This window comes from Dromaius novaehollandiae, chromosome 6 (genome assembly GCF_036370855.1).
Source record: "Dromaius novaehollandiae isolate bDroNov1 chromosome 6, bDroNov1.hap1, whole genome shotgun sequence".
Taxonomy (NCBI): domain Eukaryota; kingdom Metazoa; phylum Chordata; class Aves; order Casuariiformes; family Dromaiidae; genus Dromaius; species Dromaius novaehollandiae.
This window is the reverse complement of record NC_088103.1, coordinates 34,537,086-34,555,537: the sequence shown is the minus strand read 5'-3', so window position 1 is coordinate 34,555,537 and position 18,452 is coordinate 34,537,086. Positions and strand designations below refer to the sequence as shown.

At 43.6% G+C, this 18,452-nt stretch overlaps 1 protein-coding gene across 7 annotated transcripts in view; it reads left to right on the top strand.

The window, feature by feature from the left end:
• Positions 1 to 18,452, top strand: part of SH3PXD2A (SH3 and PX domains 2A) — a 272,825-nt gene that overhangs the window by 223,457 nt on the left and 30,916 nt on the right. For 6 of the 7 annotated variants that reach the window (XM_026117530.2, XM_026117531.2, XM_026117536.2 and 3 more), the window contains 2 exons: positions 9,141 to 9,254; positions 14,020 to 14,103. In XM_026117530.2, coding sequence (XP_025973315.2) covers positions 9,141 to 9,254; positions 14,020 to 14,103 — 198 coding nt within the window. The remainder of the gene's footprint in view (positions 1 to 9,140; positions 9,255 to 14,019; positions 14,104 to 18,452) is intronic. The other variant, XM_026117532.2, reaches the window with a different exon arrangement.

Below are 18,452 nucleotides of genomic sequence, written 5' to 3'. Positions count from 1 at the left end.
TATTGGCTGTCTTCTACTGCATACAAAGGCTGTTTTCTGTCATCTGGGTCTGGGGGTCTGTGATTGTATTTAAGCCATTAGGAAGTAATTTGTACAAGATTACTCTGAGCCCCATCTGAAAGCTTATTCATGTTTTCCTAAAGAACACTCAGGCATGGGATGTGTTTGCTTTAAGATTAGTCCCGTGAATGTGAAGGAAATGACTTGTAAATGCGCCTGTTGCACCCTGTTGACTGACCGCAGCCTGCAGAAAACACCTAAGCCCACAACAAGTAACGACAAATGGAGGATCTCCGTTAGCTGCTGGGACTGAGGCTCCCCTGCCCCATGTATGGGTGTTTCCTGGAGCAGCCGGGTGGCTGCAGTGGGTTGCACGGGAGGACCAGGCTGGCCAGTGTATCGGCACAAGTCGGCAACTCCTTGAAAGCCATTTCGCTCTGGCTGCATCTTGTTTCACGGCGGTTACTGAGCAACACTCGGTGCTAGCAGCTGCAGCCAGGCTGCTCGCACAATATAATATGCCCACGTAAAGATAGCTTTGTTCCTTGTCGTGATTGATGAGATATTTCCTCTGAGGAAAGCGCGCTCCCTCTGCTAGCTTTCCGTCCCTGTATGGAGCGAAGGGAGCGAGCTGGGTTATGTGGAATGTGGCTCATGTCACACCGGTTTCACTGTCTGGTATCCTTGAAATCAAGAAAAGCAGGAGGAGAAAGGTTGCTTACATTGCTTTTCAGAAAGCTGTAGGAAGTTTTAACCTCAGCAAATCTTTTTTGCAACTTCTGAGGAGCCGACCGGCCTGAACAACCTCCAGCAGCTTCTTGCTTGGTGGATCCCCTAATTTCGGTGGTCTGGGATGTCAGCCAACACCTTGAGCATGCTGGCTGTGTGCTTTGTTTGCAGTTGGCCATGGGCAGGCTTAGCAAGTGGCGCATTCCCCTGCTTGTGTTTTGGGGAGCCTGCAGTACTTGGCAGCGTTAGGGGAAGCCGGTGACCTGGAGCTCGATGGGAGCTTCACCCCAGGGTTCACAGGCAGCGTCCGATACTTTTCCATAGCTCTTACTGTAATAGGTCGTGCATTTGCTTCCTTGCTTTACGGATACAACTTGTGCAATTTGTACTTAATTATATGATGACCTGTGGTTTTACATGTGCCAATTCTTGAAAACATGTTTGGCAGGTTGCTTCATTCCAGCTGTGTCAATACACAAGTTTCTGAGGTGTTTTATTTTTTTAAGAGGGAGGGGAAGCCCCTGGGTAACAATTGGGTCATAGCAAATAGGGTTCTGACAACGTTATAAAGTCTTTATGTGTTGTATTTGCAGCTAAGATAACTATATTTTGTGCACATATATATACACGCGCACACACACACCACACACACGCACTCTCTCACACTCGAAGCCAGGAATGTAATGACAGATACAAATAAGTATTCTTACAAATATGCACTTCTGGAAGAGTTGTCATTTACCTACTAGCTTTCAAGGTTTGAACAAATACAGTAATGTGGCATTTCCTAGTTGTGCTTAAAACCCTGAATATGCTTTGTTTCTACTAGTGATCTAACTCATAAAGTATTAGAGCCGAGTTGTATATTATCCAGTTTTTTCTTTTCCCATGAACTTTTTCCCATGTTCTAAACACTTCTGCTTTTTCCACAAGCGCTGGGAAATGCGGTTCCCATCCCAGCAGAACACTGGGATGAGGCGTATTTGGATGCAGAGGTTGGGCTGTGAATTCCAGCATACATGTGCGTATGCATATAATGGGATGCGAAAGCAATCCAAACAAGCTAGACATTTAATCCAGTATCTGAGATGCGTTTTGGGACTCTGTATTGAGCACTAACGTACACATCTAGTCAGCTCAGCTACTCCCTTTCCAGGAAACCTCACATGGCAGCGATAACCAGGATATTTGTTCATACAGGGAGTGTGCCCTTCGTGCCCTTCAAGCCCTCCACGCCAGCCAGCCCTGCAGCCACAGTAAGGTGCTAAGGGCACAGCTGAGCCATCTCCACTTAACCACGGTGTGGTTACTAGTAGAGGAAGAAGACAAACTGGAAGGATTAGGATAGCAAATACATAAGCATATACATTTGAAGTCACTATTTATCTTAATAGCCAGTTATTGCAGAAAAAAAATCTATCCTTTCATCTGTGGCAACACCTTAACTTCAGGATTCTCTTCTAGTTTTTTCATAAACTCAGCAACATCTAAAGCAGTGCAAGGAATGCAATTCCTTCTGCTGCTGATTACTCCTAAGCATTAGTAGTTATCAACTGTTGCTGGAGAACAACAAACCTTAGTCTCAGCTTCCGGCCTTTCATTCCAACTTTTAGCTCTGTAAGGTAAAGTGCTGTTCTGTTAGTAGCCAAAAAATGGTATCAGCAGAGTCCTGCCTCCAGAATACCCCACCTTCTGCACCCCAGCCCAAGAAACCCTCTTCTCAAGTGTTGCTTCCATCACCAAATCAAGCAAAAATTGCTGCAGACTGTACACTGATAAAAACACTACCCTGTTCTCAGACCCTGCCAAAGGAGGGAAAGAAAACAGTGTTTCAAGGGCACTCCACATGTGGCTTTGACTGCGGTGGGTGGTGCTCATAGGCTGTGCTTCCTACTGTTTTTTTTGTAGGACTTCTGCTATGATGTCTGAATGCTGTAGCGAGGTGCAGAACTGTGCAGACCCTCTTCCTTCTTGAACATGTTCTCTCTTCACTCTTCTCGTGTTTTCCTACCTCTGTCTTGCCTCTAACAGTGTTTTCAGAGCTCCTGGTACCACTTGTTTTGGAGAGTGTAGTGGAAGTTTGCATCCCCACACAGTATTTTATGCAGTGTTGAATGCTGCTAGGTGAAAAGACTTGTTCTTCACTTGATGCTGTGTGGCAGGGTGCACAAAGCTGTGCTCTGAAGCCTTTTAGTCCACCCTTCAAGTTGAAGTATTGGTAATATTCTAAAATAATGCTATAGTCTAAATATTAGAGGTGGCTTGCTGGGCAGAACATAGCCTGTGATGTGACTTCATGTAGCCTGTTGCTGTGTGAAGGTTATTAGACAGAAGTTAGGTGTGTGGTTTCTAATGTATGTCCTGTCAGATGTGGCATATTCAATGTCAGCAGTGAAATTTGTCTGTTATATTTAAAATCTTGATTTTTTTTTTCCCCCTTGAGAGGTGAGAAGCTCATGTTGCTTCAAAAAAGTAGTTTCCATGTTTGTAATTCTTCATTCATGATGATGCATGATAGAAAACCTGTGTCCTGACCCATATAAGTCACAATTCCCCCTGCAGCTGGCCTATTTTCTTGTGATGTAGCATGGGAGGGAAAGAGGGACAGGCTCAATCCCTTTTCCTGCTCTCGCATCAGAAATTCAACAACTCTGAAGCAGCACCACAGTGCCTTGGGGCTCTTGGGATATTTCATCAGCAAATTTAGAAACCTCATGGAGTTGAACAGTGTCAGGGGCTGGTGAGTTTTAATGCTGGTTCTAAGTGTGACTTATCAACCTTTAGCTCCCCTAATTGGGGAGAAGGGGTGATAAGCAAAGCAGACGTCACCCCTGTAACTAGCATTTCTGAAACCACTTGCAAAATCTCGGGAGGTGAAAGACAATGATAAGGCTGCAATTCCCATGGTAGGACTCACTACCTAGATTACAACCACAGCAGTTGCAAGGAAGGTAGCAACCCTTGCACACGTGACTGTTCCTGCAGCCGTTTTGGGTTGTAGCACTCTCCAAAATGAGGCTTGCGCTGGGAAGCAGGGTTGTCACTGCAAGTGCACAGGCACAGTGCCGCTAGCATTTGGCAGTAGGACTTGAACTGGCTGGAAGGTTGTTGACATGTGGTTGAGCTGAAATACTAGCATATGGCTGAATACGTTTTGAGTATGGCACATAAAAGGTTGGGAACCTGTGCGCTGAATTTTAATGTGTTCAAGTAGGATCTTTGCTGTAAGCACATCTATCTTCCTCTAGCATGTCTCTGTTTGAGCCCTACTTCCATTTTTAAAATGAGACAAACCTTGCTTCATGTCTCAGTGTTGACAGCAGTCAGGTCCGCAGTGAACACAGGCGGGGAAATGCTGTGTGTTTACAGATGAAAGCTGCCTTTAATATTTCACTAACTTCAATAATTCATCCTGAGATGACAGCCTTGGTCTGCTGTGCAGTGACTCATGCACAGACCTCTGTACCCCAGCCTACCCAGTCAGCTCCAGTAAGACCTAGTAAGACCTCTTGCATGTATCTCCATCTTAGAAAGATGCCTCTTTTGTGAATCGTGAGGGCAAAATGCTCTGAAATCAGACATAAGACTTCATGCATCTTGAATGCTGTCAACCCTGCTCTTTTGCCAAGTGTGTGGGACTGAAGCAGCCTTATTGAGAGACCAGAGCCAGCACATACAATGTTTGTTTCTAACAGTGTATGGAAGCTGCAGTAAATTTTTAGGAAGTGGGTGTGAGAATACACTTAATGCAGAAAATCCCTTTTGCAAAATGCTGCTTCTGATGTCTTTATCTTTCTGCTTCTGCATATTCTTTGGTCTTTGGAGGTTTGTCCAAGCCGATTATGACTGACTTCCCTATGTGTATCAAATATACATATTCTACGTGGGAAGTAGGAGCTCTAGAGGGCAGGAAAAAGCAAGTATCTTCATCCGCGCAGCAGTATGCTTTCATGCTCTAACAATTCTTCAGAGATGCAATCTGCTTCATTAAAGAAAGAAAACAATCAGCTATTGGCACGGGAAGGTCTGTGTGCCATGCTTCGAAGAGAGCTGACTATATCTAGTGCTGCTTCACAGGAAGACAAGTTGCTGGAACTACTTTTTTTTTTTTTTTTGAGCTCCCTTGATCTGAGGCACTAGGACCATCTGTGAAGGAAGCAGCTCTTTGAAGCACAAAGGGTCCATGTCAGTTGTACCAGACTGCTGTGCTAGTGTGGTGTGGTGTCGTCCCCCCCTCCCCGCAAGGCTCTCGAGAGGTGGAGTGTTATTTAAGTATTTGTTTAGAAGAATGTGTAGTCCACTCATGCAGGAGAGGTTTCCATTCCCCTTTTTATGATGTTGCTCTCTGTCTTGTTTACTTTGGTTAGGCTCACAAAATGAGAATCAAAATCTCCAGAGAACCTTAACTGCTCAGGGAGTCTGCCGAGGGGAGAATTGGAGACACGTGTTCAGCATGATCGTTCTATTTGAAAAAGTAACTTGTAACATCTCATGAATACACAGATTTGAACAGGAGTAGCTAATTTTCCTATTGATGTGGAAAAAGGGGCAATGCTGAAGCATGGATGGATGAGGATGCATGTCAACATTCAAAAAGAATGCATAAAATACATTCCTTTAACTATGTTCTGGTAGTTTTCCATGGCATGGGTTAGGAGTGACACTTGCTAATTGTTTTTTTAGGGTTTTTTAATGCCTTTTTGGGAGAGGAGTGGGAACATGATTAAAAGCAGGAGCAGGATTTACAGAATCAAAGTATTTTTTTTGTCATTGGTCACACTGGAGAGTGAATATATCTATTTTGCTATCATCAACTTGACTTGTGTGTGTGTGACTTTCATCTCTCAATAACTGATGTAGATCTGTGCCAAAAGTGTCTGAGACTTATCAGGGATTAGATGGACTCTGTGGGTATAGAGACATTTTGGCTATTGCAGCTAAGGATGCTGACAGATGCCAACAAAAGTGGCAATGCATTTGGAGATTGTTATATGCCCACCTTAGAAATACATGTTCTTATGTTGTGACTGGGGTAGAATTTAGAGTAATGCAGCAAAGCTTAGGCTGAGCTTGGTCTGGGAGCAGTGGCTGTAATTCCCCATGTGTCTTCTGTGAGACTCAAACTCCCTTTGAGCCCTCATCACGGGACCAGCTAATAACCTCAGTCTGTGCATCCATGTTGCATCAGCTTTAACATTTTGGATTTTGATGCCTGAGAGATGGGGGGCATCTGTAAGGGTTAACTCAAGTTGCAAGGCACTGCCTAATTTTTACAGATGGTGTGAGCGCAAGAGCTAACCTCAGACTGGCTTGGCAGTGCACAGAGATAACTTTACATAATTCCCTGCAGATGTTGCTGCAGAATGGTTTTAATAATGAGTTGTGAAGTTGAGCTAAACTCCAGCATAGAAAACTCAAAATAAATGCAATGTTTTGTTCTGTTTCAAAAGAAGTCTTCTAACAATGTTTCTGTGATGCTCAGGGTTGGGAAAGATGGTGGTGGAGGGACAATGAGTAGTTTGCTCTATTATAGCCCTGACTTTTTTGCAAGCAAAGGTCAATCTGGCAAATTTGTCTGCAGCTCACAATCCCTCTGAACTTGTGCAAAAAAAAGGGGGGGGGGAGAGGGGAGGGAGACACAAATGACAGCTCTCCTAATATATTTTTTAATAAGGGGCTGGTGCCCAGGAGGATGCAGAGCAAGCAGTCCAGTATCAGCTGGGCAGAGAGTTGTCTTCTGGAGTCTGCAGCTGTCACGCATAGGCTGCGTTGTGGAACTTGTCTGCGTTTCAGCCATTTTCTGCTAAGAGTCTGTCAATTCCTGCCCTATGCAGTAACTTCCTTTCTGTAGGGTTATGGCTTAGATGTACCATCATAATTCAGGCTTTCAGCTCATCGGGACTGAACTGCCCCTGCAAGGTCTGCTGAGCCACTCAGAGAACCTGCATGTCTCACTTGTGACCATCCATTTTGCCTTCTCTTCTGCTAGGGGGTTGCTGCTGGGACTTCTTCAGGCTTCTCAATTGTCCAGGTTATCTATACAGAACTCTTCTATTTTCTCTCCCCTTCTCTCTCCTGTGGACATATTACCTCTGAGCTGCATTAAAGCTACTCTTGTCCTTCTGAGAAACAAGCTCAAAATGGTGAAGAGAATTTCAGTGTTGGGTCTGGTTTTCTCTAAACCTGGACACACACTGCTGATTTCTTGGTAACTGCAGAGGGTTTTTTGGTCTGTATTTTACCTTTGTGTATAGTTCATAAATAAAATATTCAGGGGAAAAAATAATTTGAGTTGTGTGGCAAATATTGATGTCTTCAGGAATAGAAGCAGTTTCAAACTGCACTTGCAACATGTGGGCTGCGCAACAATGGAAAGGATTGGCTGAGTTAGACTTGAGTGTGTAACCTACCTCAAATGTGACTCGACCTTGGGAACTTATTCATCAGATTAGCCAAGTCTTGAGGCGTCTCTGCAGTGGCCTTCCAGGGGCTGAGGATGGCAGTGGTATGGGGGGGACACGCCTACGTGGGGGCTGAGGGGCTGCTTTTTAACAGGGAGCTCCGTTTGGATGGAGACTTAGCTAAATCTGAGCCCAAATACAAGAACTTAAGCTCAACTTTGAGGCACTGGTGCATCTGAGTAACCTAACCCAGTGGAAGGGTATTGTGAACTGGGCTAGCACTGGTTATGTCAAGGCTGAGAGAGTCACCCCTCTACATAGTTTTACCATGGTTTGAAGATGGCCCAAGCGTAGGGAAGTCTTTTATGCAATTGTGTTTAATTTCTCTCTGGGGAAGAGTGTATGTAAACTATTCCAGTCTAATTGGTATCAGCTGAAAGCCAGCTTCTGACATTTTGTGCCTAATTATAAGTGTATGTTAAACTGTGTTTGCTACCCATGTCGGTGCCTTACTGGTAAAATAAGGAACATCCATAAAGATGCATTTTTTGAAATGGTCTGGCAGATACTGTGTGTTCACTGCTGTGGGCTTCATGGCAGGAGAATCCACCTCCTGCTGAGGAGGAATAACTAAATTTAAACTTTCCAACTATGAGGCTCGTGAAGCAAAGTTTCCAAATCTCTGCTGGGCAGAAAATGGAAAGCCGTGTCTGAGTTTTGAGAGTAAATAAATAGTGCTACCTAGCAGCTGTGCTGCGGCTAGCGAGGGTGTTCAGTACTTGTGGCACATTTTCCTTCCTGGAGCCTGCAGACAAGGAGGGTTTATAACTACTGTCCTTCAGCTAAAATCTTCTGTGACAGGATTTGGAACAAACACGGGCAACTTAAAATGAACGTGTGAGCGCTGTTTCAGTTGGCTGCTTTTCCTTTCAAGAAAGTGGCATGTTGCATGGCAAGAAACTCATATTAAACAATATTTTGTACTATACTGAAAGTAATTTGCATTTTGAGGAAGACTGCGAGATTATAGAAAACAATAGAAATGTTTTACCTGTTTGGCTTGTTATTATCCTTGTCCTTACATACATGGAGCAGAATCTGGTTTTAAGAGCTGAGAGGCACAGGCTCTCTTGAGTGAGTGACTCTACATGAAACATAATGAAGATTCAATAAATCAATGCAGCCAAATAAGCAAAGAGGCAAGGATGGCTGTGACTGGGGTGCATTTAATCTAAACGTGGCTCACCTACAGTTTTATGTATCCATCCATAGATGTGACCTAAAAGATGTCTTGGCATTAGCTGTTGGTCATTATGAACGCTTCTGTAGATGTGGATAGAAACATGGATGTTAAGGTGGGAAGGCAAATAACTGATATTTATGGTCTAAAATCACACTTCAGCTGGTTTGTGTCTCTTCCTGTTTCTGTTCTGTACGGTACTCTACAGTTTCCCAGGGTACTTAATTCAGGTCATGTTTGTAAACCACTGATTTTTGAGGAGGCAAGTGCTCTGGAAGCATTATTTTATATCCTGTTCTGAAGCTTGCATCCTTAGACTAGAATCTTTCTAACTTCCATCTTTTGACTTCTGTGATGGCTCATATTAGGATTTGTGCAGCATTTGGCTCCCTCATTTCCAGCATACATGTGCATATACACACAAAGCACTTCAGTGCTGTAGATGTACACACTGTAAGACTTGGTTTGAGAGACTGAATTGAAGAACTCAGCTCATGGACTCTTCACAGATGGACTTAAGGGATACTAAATTAAACTGACGTTTGCTCCACTGCAACCTTTTCTGTATGTGCCCTTCCCACTCCTCTGCCATGATCAGTGTGTCTGATACAGTGTAAGAGGACTAAATAACCTCCCATTCCAGGAGGCTACGAAGTAATTCAGATCTGCACCACAGTTGCAGTCTGTGTGCCTGTGGTTCAGTAGCATCCCACTGTTTGTGTTTCTCTTACTGTCGTCTGAGTGACTTTTCTTGCTTCCTCCCCTTGCAGGCTGGTGGTTTGTGAGCACAGCGGAGGAGCAGGGCTGGGTCCCTGCTACATACCTGGAATCCCAAAATGGTACCAGAGATGACTCTGACATCAACACATCCAAAATCGGGGAAGGTATGCAAAGCTTTCTTATTGAGGGGAAATTGGTATTGGCTCACTTTATTTACCGTAGGAAAAAAGACTACTTTGAAAACCCTTACTGCTGCTTGTGGCTGCTATTTGGTGCAGTAGACAGTTCTGCTATCTTGTATCAGCAAATAAACTGTTTCTGAAGACATTGGGATGAGATACTATACCTGTGATCTGTTTGTGACCAGCTTGGGCTGTCAGTATAACAAGGGGTTCAAAAGCCTAATGATGCTCATTTTAATGCACTTAAACAGCGATATCAAGCAACTTGTGTACAAATCTTCACAGTCTAAGCATCACATTCTCATAGCTGTTGTGTCCTGCCGTTGAAGGAGAGAACTTACATGGCTTTTTTTCAGAAAGCACAGAAGTGAGAGCTTTTGATTTGAAGAAGATAATTTTTAGAGCCACAAAACTGTTAAAATTAAATCTGACTCCTTTTAATGGTGGCATCTCATTGCAATTTTTTTGGCTTATTACTTGAAACTAGTTTCATTGTTGTTTGCTACAGTCTGTGATTGTATGGAAAGGTAACTTTATTTGGTGTGGTCTCATTCTATTAAAACTGAGATGTCATTTGTCATGTACGTGTATTTAGCGGCACTGGTTTTTGTCTAAAGATGTTTAATTCAGGTTCCAGAAATGGAATAGTATGACCTCACATGTTCCTCTGTTCCATTATGAAAGCCTAACCACATCTTAATGGGATGCTCATGTAGCAACTGCGTACAAAGGACACGTAGTATGATTTGCTCCATTCTGATGAATCTCTTGCTAAATTTCTAGGTGCTCTTGGTGTGACACTTATGTGAAATGTATGTGAAAACACAGCCAACCTTCCTTAGCACAGATAGGAGGTTGAGAGGTGTTTTGGTGACCGGTCTGCCCATTAGGAAAGCACATGGGGAAAACATAGCTTTGTGCTGTGCCCCAAGGGTGACATCTGTGGCTTATTCAAGACTTTGGCTCTGTAACTCATTTTTCACTGCTCAAAGCTGCTCCTATCCTGGGTCACTTAGGGTTTAGAGACAGACTGACTGTGGACTGGTAGGCAGGGAACCAGTCTGGTATGATGCAACATCTTAGTGGATACAAAAGCAGTTAAAGTTTCCCTGTTAGTAAAGACCAAAAACTTACTGCTGTCTTCCAAAAGAGTTCAAGGATGCCTTATCTGTTGGTCTGTAGCTTCCTCCCTTTTTTTTGACTCTTAAATGTGGTGCATGTTTGGACAGCCTTATTGCCTAACCCACTCTAATTTCAAGCTCTCCTCCTCCTTTCATGTTGCCCTCTGGAATTTACTTTGCACAGGGTTGTTACCACACAGCACTCTGTCCTGGGTAATGAAAAACCCATCAAATGTTTCTTATCTCTTTCCTGTGTCCCCTCTAATCTGTTGTACTGCTCTCATCAGTTGTGCTCAGCAGTCACATTCCCTGCCTTACTCCACATGCAGATATGCTGAAACCTGACTCTCCTTTTTGTTCAGTTCCATTCCAGTGACAAATCTAACTGCATTACTTCTGCAGTTGCTTTGATTTGCCCCAGCTTCCACTTGGTTTTCAGTAACTTTTTTTTATGCAGCTCAATCTGAGGCTTTTCTTTGTTCTTTGCTTTTCCTTCTTCTAGTTCTCCTGTATTTGGGCTATTCTCCTTGCCACATAGTGGAGTGGCCTCAGACTACTATTAGGAGGAGGGAAGGACTTCCATAAGAGGAAAGAAAAATATAAATTCTCTTGTAGAGAAGACAAGTGTGTAAAAGTGAACATACTTGTGTATGGTATAGCAGACCTTACATAAAAAATGTACTGCTTCTCAGTATGCAGGAGAAAGGTCTTCCAATATAACCAAGGAGGGAGGCACTTTAAGTGGGTAAAGTACTCTAGCCCTTAGATGTAGAATTCATAACACTTTCAGATGACTCCTGTGGATGTTCTCCCTGCATCTGTGATGTCTGTGCTCTGCCTCCTTTGAAAGGACAAACACCAGTGTAGGGAGCTTCCTCTATCAGCCTTTCAATCCATTTGCAGAGAACATAGAGCTTATTGCACCTTACAACACAAGCTAGGCAGGCTTCTGCCCGCCTCTGATATGGCAGGTCCTTATGAAGTTAGAGACACTAAATGCAATTTATTAATAATGCTGCCTCTATGTAACGCCAATTTCCATGTGTCTGTATTTGTCCATCTTCCTTAGAAAGACAAAAGTGTTTCCTCCCTGCACTTCCCTCAGCTCCAGGAACTATTCTGGGCAGGCTGTATACAGCTGACCACTACCTGCACCTGTGTTTAGAGCAACACCCTCTTATGAAGCTTGGAAACACTCCAAAAGTGATCTAAGGAAACATCTGCAGCCACAGGAGCTGTTAAAGCAAACATCTTAAAATGCTCCCTTGAAGGGATTAGACACTAGTTGATAAATAACTCTTCTGACTAACTGCAGCATGACCAACACAGCTCAAGTCTGGGATCAAGTAGCAAATTTCAGCATTGAGAGAGGAAAAAAACTGACTAGGATCAAAAGACTTCTGTGGTGTAAAGGGTTGTTGCTGAGGGTAGTCACATAGTGTGCAGAGAAGCCACACCTCTGGTGTGGTGGATCTGTGTGACCCACTGTGGGAGACCTGGGTGTGTTCAGAGGGATGCTCCCAAATGGCTGAATCCTCCATACTCCTAGTGCGAGTGAAGGGCTCTGGGTGACTGATCTCAGCTGAAACCTGAAAAAAAATTATTCCCCCTCCCCACCCCCCCTTTCAGGTGAAGATCTTTCATCTCTCCCTTCTTTTGGGTAAAAACTTCCTAACACAGTCCTGTCCTATTTCAGCTTTACTGTGAATTTAGCTTTAGCTTCTGTCTCTGCTGTTATCATATGTCTGCTAAGTGCTGTGTTGCCTCTCATGTACCATATATGTAACTGGAGGACTAGTGGCATGTTGATTTGGAGGTGGTTACCAGTTTAAACCAATGGGCAAGAAAAATCCTAGCAGAAAGGAGTGAAGACAGCTAATCTTGTGTGGCTTTGTGTTGACATGGGCTTCTTAGTAAGCCCAAGAGGGTTGCTATGTTCTTTTGACAAGAAACATAGTGATCTACAAAAAGCAGCAATCTGAAACACCAACTCCTCTGAAAAGTAGTGTTTCTTCTCTACTACTCAGTTAGAAGTAAGCAATTTTAATTCTCATACCAGCCAAATGCAATTGGACCTTCTAGCAACACTTGGAAACCAACAGCCCCTTTACTGCAGAGACACTCCGGAACAGAAATCAGGCTTGGAGCTCCAACCTCTTGAGTTGCTGTGCCCTTTTATTTTTGGTGGTTTTCATCATGTGGGATCAAAGGAAAAATAGAGGATGCCAAAACTAGACATCTGAGTATGTTCAGCATCAGTCATAGCACCTCCACTTAGGGTGACTAGGGAAGGTTTTAGGCCTTACAGCAAAGGAGAAATTTGAGGAGGAGAATGAGCTGGGTGCAGAAGTTTAGCCTAAGCCCCTGACAGATATGAAGAGCAAAAAGCCACCAGCTGCTTTTTAGGAAAACTATTATTTTTATATATATAACTTTTTTTTTCCTAATCTAATCCTTCTGCTGAGCAAGTCTTTTTCCTGAGCCTGATCTTCTGCAGAGCGTAGCCCTGGAAGACTGGTCCCTACTTTCATGAGTATGAGTATAGTGTCAAAATAACTGCACATAAGCAGAAGTGAATGACTATAAATATCGTCACAATATCTGACTTTATTAGCAGCTTTCCCAGCACCAGTAGTACAACTGTTGGATTTGTGCTCTAGTGATAGCTACTGGAAGTACAATATCTTGCATTATTCTCTGGCAGCACCAAGGATCTCTGCAGTAGCTGCCAAACTAGTGTGGAAGCCTTTGAGTAAAAGAAAAGTCTTTGTCTGTCTCTTGGTTCCAGTCCTATGGTTATTGTGTCGTTCACACCTTCACAAGCAGAAGAAGGAGCTGAAGGACAGTTTCACATCTGTGATCTGGAAAAAAAAAATTTGGTGTCCTCTGTGCACAGCTACTCTGACAGTGCCATTTCCATAAGTGTCTTGTCTTTGTTTATTTTAAGCACAAATTATTGTTTAAGTGTGAAACTAATTCTCAGTTTTGGCATGTTAGCTTCTTGAGCCTGTTCAATAAGAGCAAGGTTAGGTTTTTCCTTATTTGTAATCAATATACTAGAAGTTGAAGTTTGCATCATGGGCATTAGCTGTGGCAGTGATCCTGCGTCAAACCTTGGAAACGAGGAGACAGACCTTTCTCACTTGGGTTCAGTTGGAGCGTTGCCATTAAAAATGAACCCACACAAGAGAAGCTCCCTTTTTTATTACTATTTTTGATTCCTGGACTTCATTTGTAGTGTGATAACTTTCTTAGAGAGGGTTAGAGCCATGTTGTGCTAGCTCTTGTATGCAATAAAATGAGTTCTGCAAAGATCCTGCAGTCTGAGTAGGAGATGCAACAACGATACTGATCTGTCTTGTCACTCCAGCATCCATGGACATGTTTTCCATAGCTGTATGGGTTTTGTTTGTTTGTTTCTCTGAAGAGATGATAGTAAGGATCAACTTCTCAGGCTCAAGAAGCTAACTTGTTCCACCATATTATATAAACTACGCAAAGTTTCTGCATCCCACCTAACTTGTTCCCGCTAACAAGACCAGTGCTTGTAATTGTCATATTTTGTTTTTTATTCCTCACCCTTCCATCATTTTTTTCCTTATGTTTCCATTCATGTTCCAAACTAGTCTCTAAGCGACGCAAGGCTCACCTGAGGCGCCTGGACCGGCGATGGACGCTGGGCGGGATAGTCAACAGGCAGCAGAGTCGAGGTGAATAGCTTACTATGGCATGAGCCCCTTATGGGCGCAAAGGCTGAGCTGCTGCTTGGGTTGCTGAGTGTGCCAGGGCGGTGTGGCTGCCCTTCTTGGGGTTCGGATCTCTGTTCCTCTCACAGGGAGAGGCCGAACTCCAGAGTTCACGTGTGGCTTTCATGCCTCAAAGCTTGAGGGTGTCTGATAGGACACCCGAAGAGCTGGAGGCTAGTAACCTGGTGTAATTCTGCAGTCTCACTCCTCGTACAGCTTGGGGATGCTCACATCTGTTGTGTTTTAACTTTTGGGCACATCTGTACTTAGTCTTTCCTACCTCAATGAGAACAAGTGATACTTCTAGGGCTATTAAAATGAAAAGAATGCCAAAGAGCCATGGTCAGAGATGTGCATACTGGAAAAGTGCTTGGTGTGGAAAGATGAGAATTGTTCCAGTTTCGTCATCTTTCCTCCTTACAAGCAATGCTTGATACTAAAGATGGACTTCTTCAAAAGCTTTGGGAGCTTTTGATGTCAGTCCTAGGTGTTTAAAGTACTGCCAGTAGTAGCATCTTTTTGGCCCTGTTTGTGTGACAAGTAGCATGAAAAGACCTTGTGTTTCAAAACTGCATTTGGGTAAAGTTTGAGGAATATTTCAAACCAAATGCTTCTCCAGTGCATGTGGCTCATCTTTCCAGGAGCAAAAGTACCTGTTTCTGTCTCCTTTCCCTCTTCTTGAAAGGATCATGCAGACTTGGTGTTGATTGTACTTTAAAGGGGAGGGGGGACACCACTTGCTCCTTAATGTAACTTTCAGAAAACTTTATTGAGGGGATGGAACCACACAAAAACACAAATAAAGCTACCCTGTTAAGGAAAAAGGTGCTCTTTTCTAGGAAGAAGAGTGTACCTTTAAAGTTGCAAATTTATGTTCTCCTGGACTTGGTGGCTGTTCTGTGTGCAGACTCATGCAGGTATCAAGCACATATGGCTTTTCAGTGACTTATTTTACCTTTGCTCTTCAGAGTTTCAAAGGTGGGGGAGAGGGGACAAATTAAGCAGAGGTGTGTTCTTCCCCCTATTGCTTCACCTTGCAGCAACCAAAGCTACGCTGAGAAGACAAGATCTCTCTTCTCAGCCACACTATACAGCCTGAAGGTGCCAAAAAGCCCTGTGCAGACCATAAGCATGCATGCTGGCTTGAGAAGAACTTGTAGTGCTTATTTCTGTATTTCAAGAGTTTGGGAACTCGTTATTTTGAATGTACAACCCTTTACTAGATACTTCCTGACAGTCTAACTGAGAGAAATTCTGGGAATAGTAGAGCTGTCTAAACACTTTTGCTAATTGAAACAAATATTTCCTTTCCTATTCATATTATATTGTAAACAAAGCTCCATTAAAATATTCAGGCTGCAGGATCAGTCCCTTAGACTGGTAAGACTCAAGGACCCAAGTTGCATTCTCTGCTTTTTCTTCTCCAGAGTGATTAATTCCTGCACTCTTATTCCCATTCTCTGTCCATGTCTTCTCCAGACCTACCCTGTCTGGTCAGTGTCTTCCCTGGCAGCCTCCCCCACCACAGGCTCCTCCACCTCTATCTTTCTCCATAACAATTTCTTCCCTATTAGGCCCAAGCAATGCTGGGTTTTTGAGCTCGTTGGAGAACGTGTGCTTTATCTCGGACCAAATCTTAGCACTTGAATTTGGTGCGGCATCTCAAGGGTTAGAGACATCCTCTGTGGCTGAGTTGCTTGTATGAGCTTTCCCCAATGCCTTTCAGCCACAGTTAACCAGATAAGTGGTTTAATGCTAACTGAAAAAAGTTAGGGAGCTCTTACAGGAGCTTGATAGGAAGTAGAGGAAAAAGTGGTTTGAGTACTGTGGGACAGGTTAGAGATGGTAGCTTCTGGTATAGCTGCAGCCTGTACAGACATCTACCCCTCCAGAACTGCAAGTGTAAAGAAAAATATGAGTGTCTTTGGGTGTCCAGCCTGCTGCTATCTAATAGATCACAGTTTATGTGAGGTCAGGAGAAATTCTCTCCCCCTTCTTTCCCTCCCATCTCAGCCCAAAAGGCTTCTAACAAGGCCAAATTTGGGTGGTTTTGCACAGAAATGACAGAACGCACAAAGTGCGCACACACACCCCCTGCCAACCTTCACGTCCCTGCTCCAAAGCCCAGAAGAGCTAGGGCTGTTCACGCAGGAGGTTGCCAGAATTGTTTCACACAGGCAAAACAGCTTCCCCTCCCCCACTTGGCCCCTTTCTTGGAAATAAATTCAGTTCAACGTTTTGGCTGAAATTCTTCCCACCCAGCAATATTCTGCTTGACATAGTCCCTGCTCTTGGAAAGGCTAGCTCCAAGAGTTTGTTGGAGTTTAAAAGGAAGCTCTAAAGGATGCACACCTCTGTGCTTGGGTACCAACCAGGTCTGTGATAGAATCGCTTAAAAACTAGAATTGAAGTAATTAAACATGGGTCTGCAGGCCAGGATTTCCCAAGTGACTGGTGAGTCTTGACTGTCTCAACTCCTGCACACTGAACTTGGTTGCTCCCTGTGCCTTGCAAAAGCAGGTGCATGGTTCCTCCCTTCTTAAAGCAGGATCTAAGTGGTCTGGTATGACATCTGGAGCCAGCTGGGTTGCATCTCTGCCATGTCCTGTTTATGTGGGGCAGCCGTACCCTCTTTAGCTCAAACGAGTCCTGTGCCATTCAGGAGTAAGGATGTATCTGTGTTTCTCAGTGGTATCTCCTGCCCTGTGACTGCAGTAGAGCTCAGGCACCACGGTTTTATGTGTTTGGTTGATGAAAATACTGGGAAAACCTGAGTGCAGAAGGGAAGGATGCCTGCCCTCCTTGGAAAAGACAACCTAACGGTGAGAGAAGCATCAAGGTTAAGATATGGGCGGTTTACTGGCATAAGGCTTTCTTTTATCCTTTCCAAGGCCCCTTAAAAAAGCTGAAATTCTGGGATATTTAGGTATTTGGGAGTGATGTTATTGGGGCTGTGAATGAGAAAGATGAAAGACAACTTGTTGAATATCTTGGTAGTGCTCCTTTTAAAGCTGAAAAAATCTGCAAAGAGAACAGCTGTAGTCTGTTTTTTAAAAAGAGAAACAGATGACATTTGTTGCTGAACTTTTCTCTTTAAAACTGTCCGTGGTGTGCCCAGATCTAAGAGATTACATTGGTTTGTTCCTTGTGTAGCTACAGAGCTTGTGTTTTTGTTTTTAATGTTACTTGTGGAAACTTTTCTAAACTCCTGTCTATACATTATCAAACTCAAATAATGGAAATAAGGATCGAGAAGAAGCCTGGCTTTTTGTAGCTTTCTTCAGTACTGACCTTTATTAGAGACTCTCCAGCTGCACAGAGCTCATGTTCTCTTGCACAGGGTGAAGTACTATTTCCACAACAGTTACTTGGAACTTCCCGTAGAAGAGGACTTAGGATTGTGTACAGGCTGATTTCCTGAGAAGTCGTTTGTGCTATTACAATTTGATTGGGAAAAGTAGGGGCTTACATGCTTGTTTTGTATGCCGGGTATTTGACATAAATTGTTATTGCTGCTTTGGTTTCATGCCCAGTAGTGTCAATTGGAGCTGGGGTAATGCAGGGAAGTATTTCAGATTTACTCACAGTTGCAATATTGCAACACATGGGCTGAAGTTCTGCTGAATGAGCCTGTTGTTGAAGAGTAGCAGCTATCTCAAGAAATAAGCTATTTGTTGAAAAAACTGCAACAAAATTGTGACTTGGAAGCAACACGTCTTCCTCCTGCTCACTCCACTTAGGAGTGAGGGAACCTGCTGGGGGAGAGGGATGGGAAATAGAGGGAAGGCAGCAGCATAACCCAGCAAACTCATCACTGGCCTTGAAGCCCATTTTTCTAGTCTGGGCCACTTCTTCTGTAGCTAGTTTTCCAGCTTTGGAAGGAACTTGTTAAATAGGGTGGTGATCTGGACTGACTGGTGTGCTTGTGCACTGCTGCCCCTTTCTGCGTCCTCCCTGTGCCCTCTTCGGCAAGCCCTGCACTACTCTACCAACAGGAGTTCTCCCTTTATCTTTTTCCCTTCTTGTCTTTGCAGCTTATGAAACATCCGTCACTCACTGCGTAAGGCTGCTTTGCAGTGCTAAATCCAGTCGACACAGAGCAGCTTCAGACTTGCTTTTTTTCTTTGTTTCTTTTCCTTTTTCTTTTCTATGTTGGAAGGAAAGTAGTAAATCTTTTACTCCTTGCTGGTTGAAGAAAGAGCATGTGCTGTACAGAACAGTTTAGAAATGTCATTATTGTCCTTTTCTATCTGTTGCCATTACATTTCCTGTTTTAAAAAAAAGTGTGTGTATGTGGGGCAGGTGGGATGACA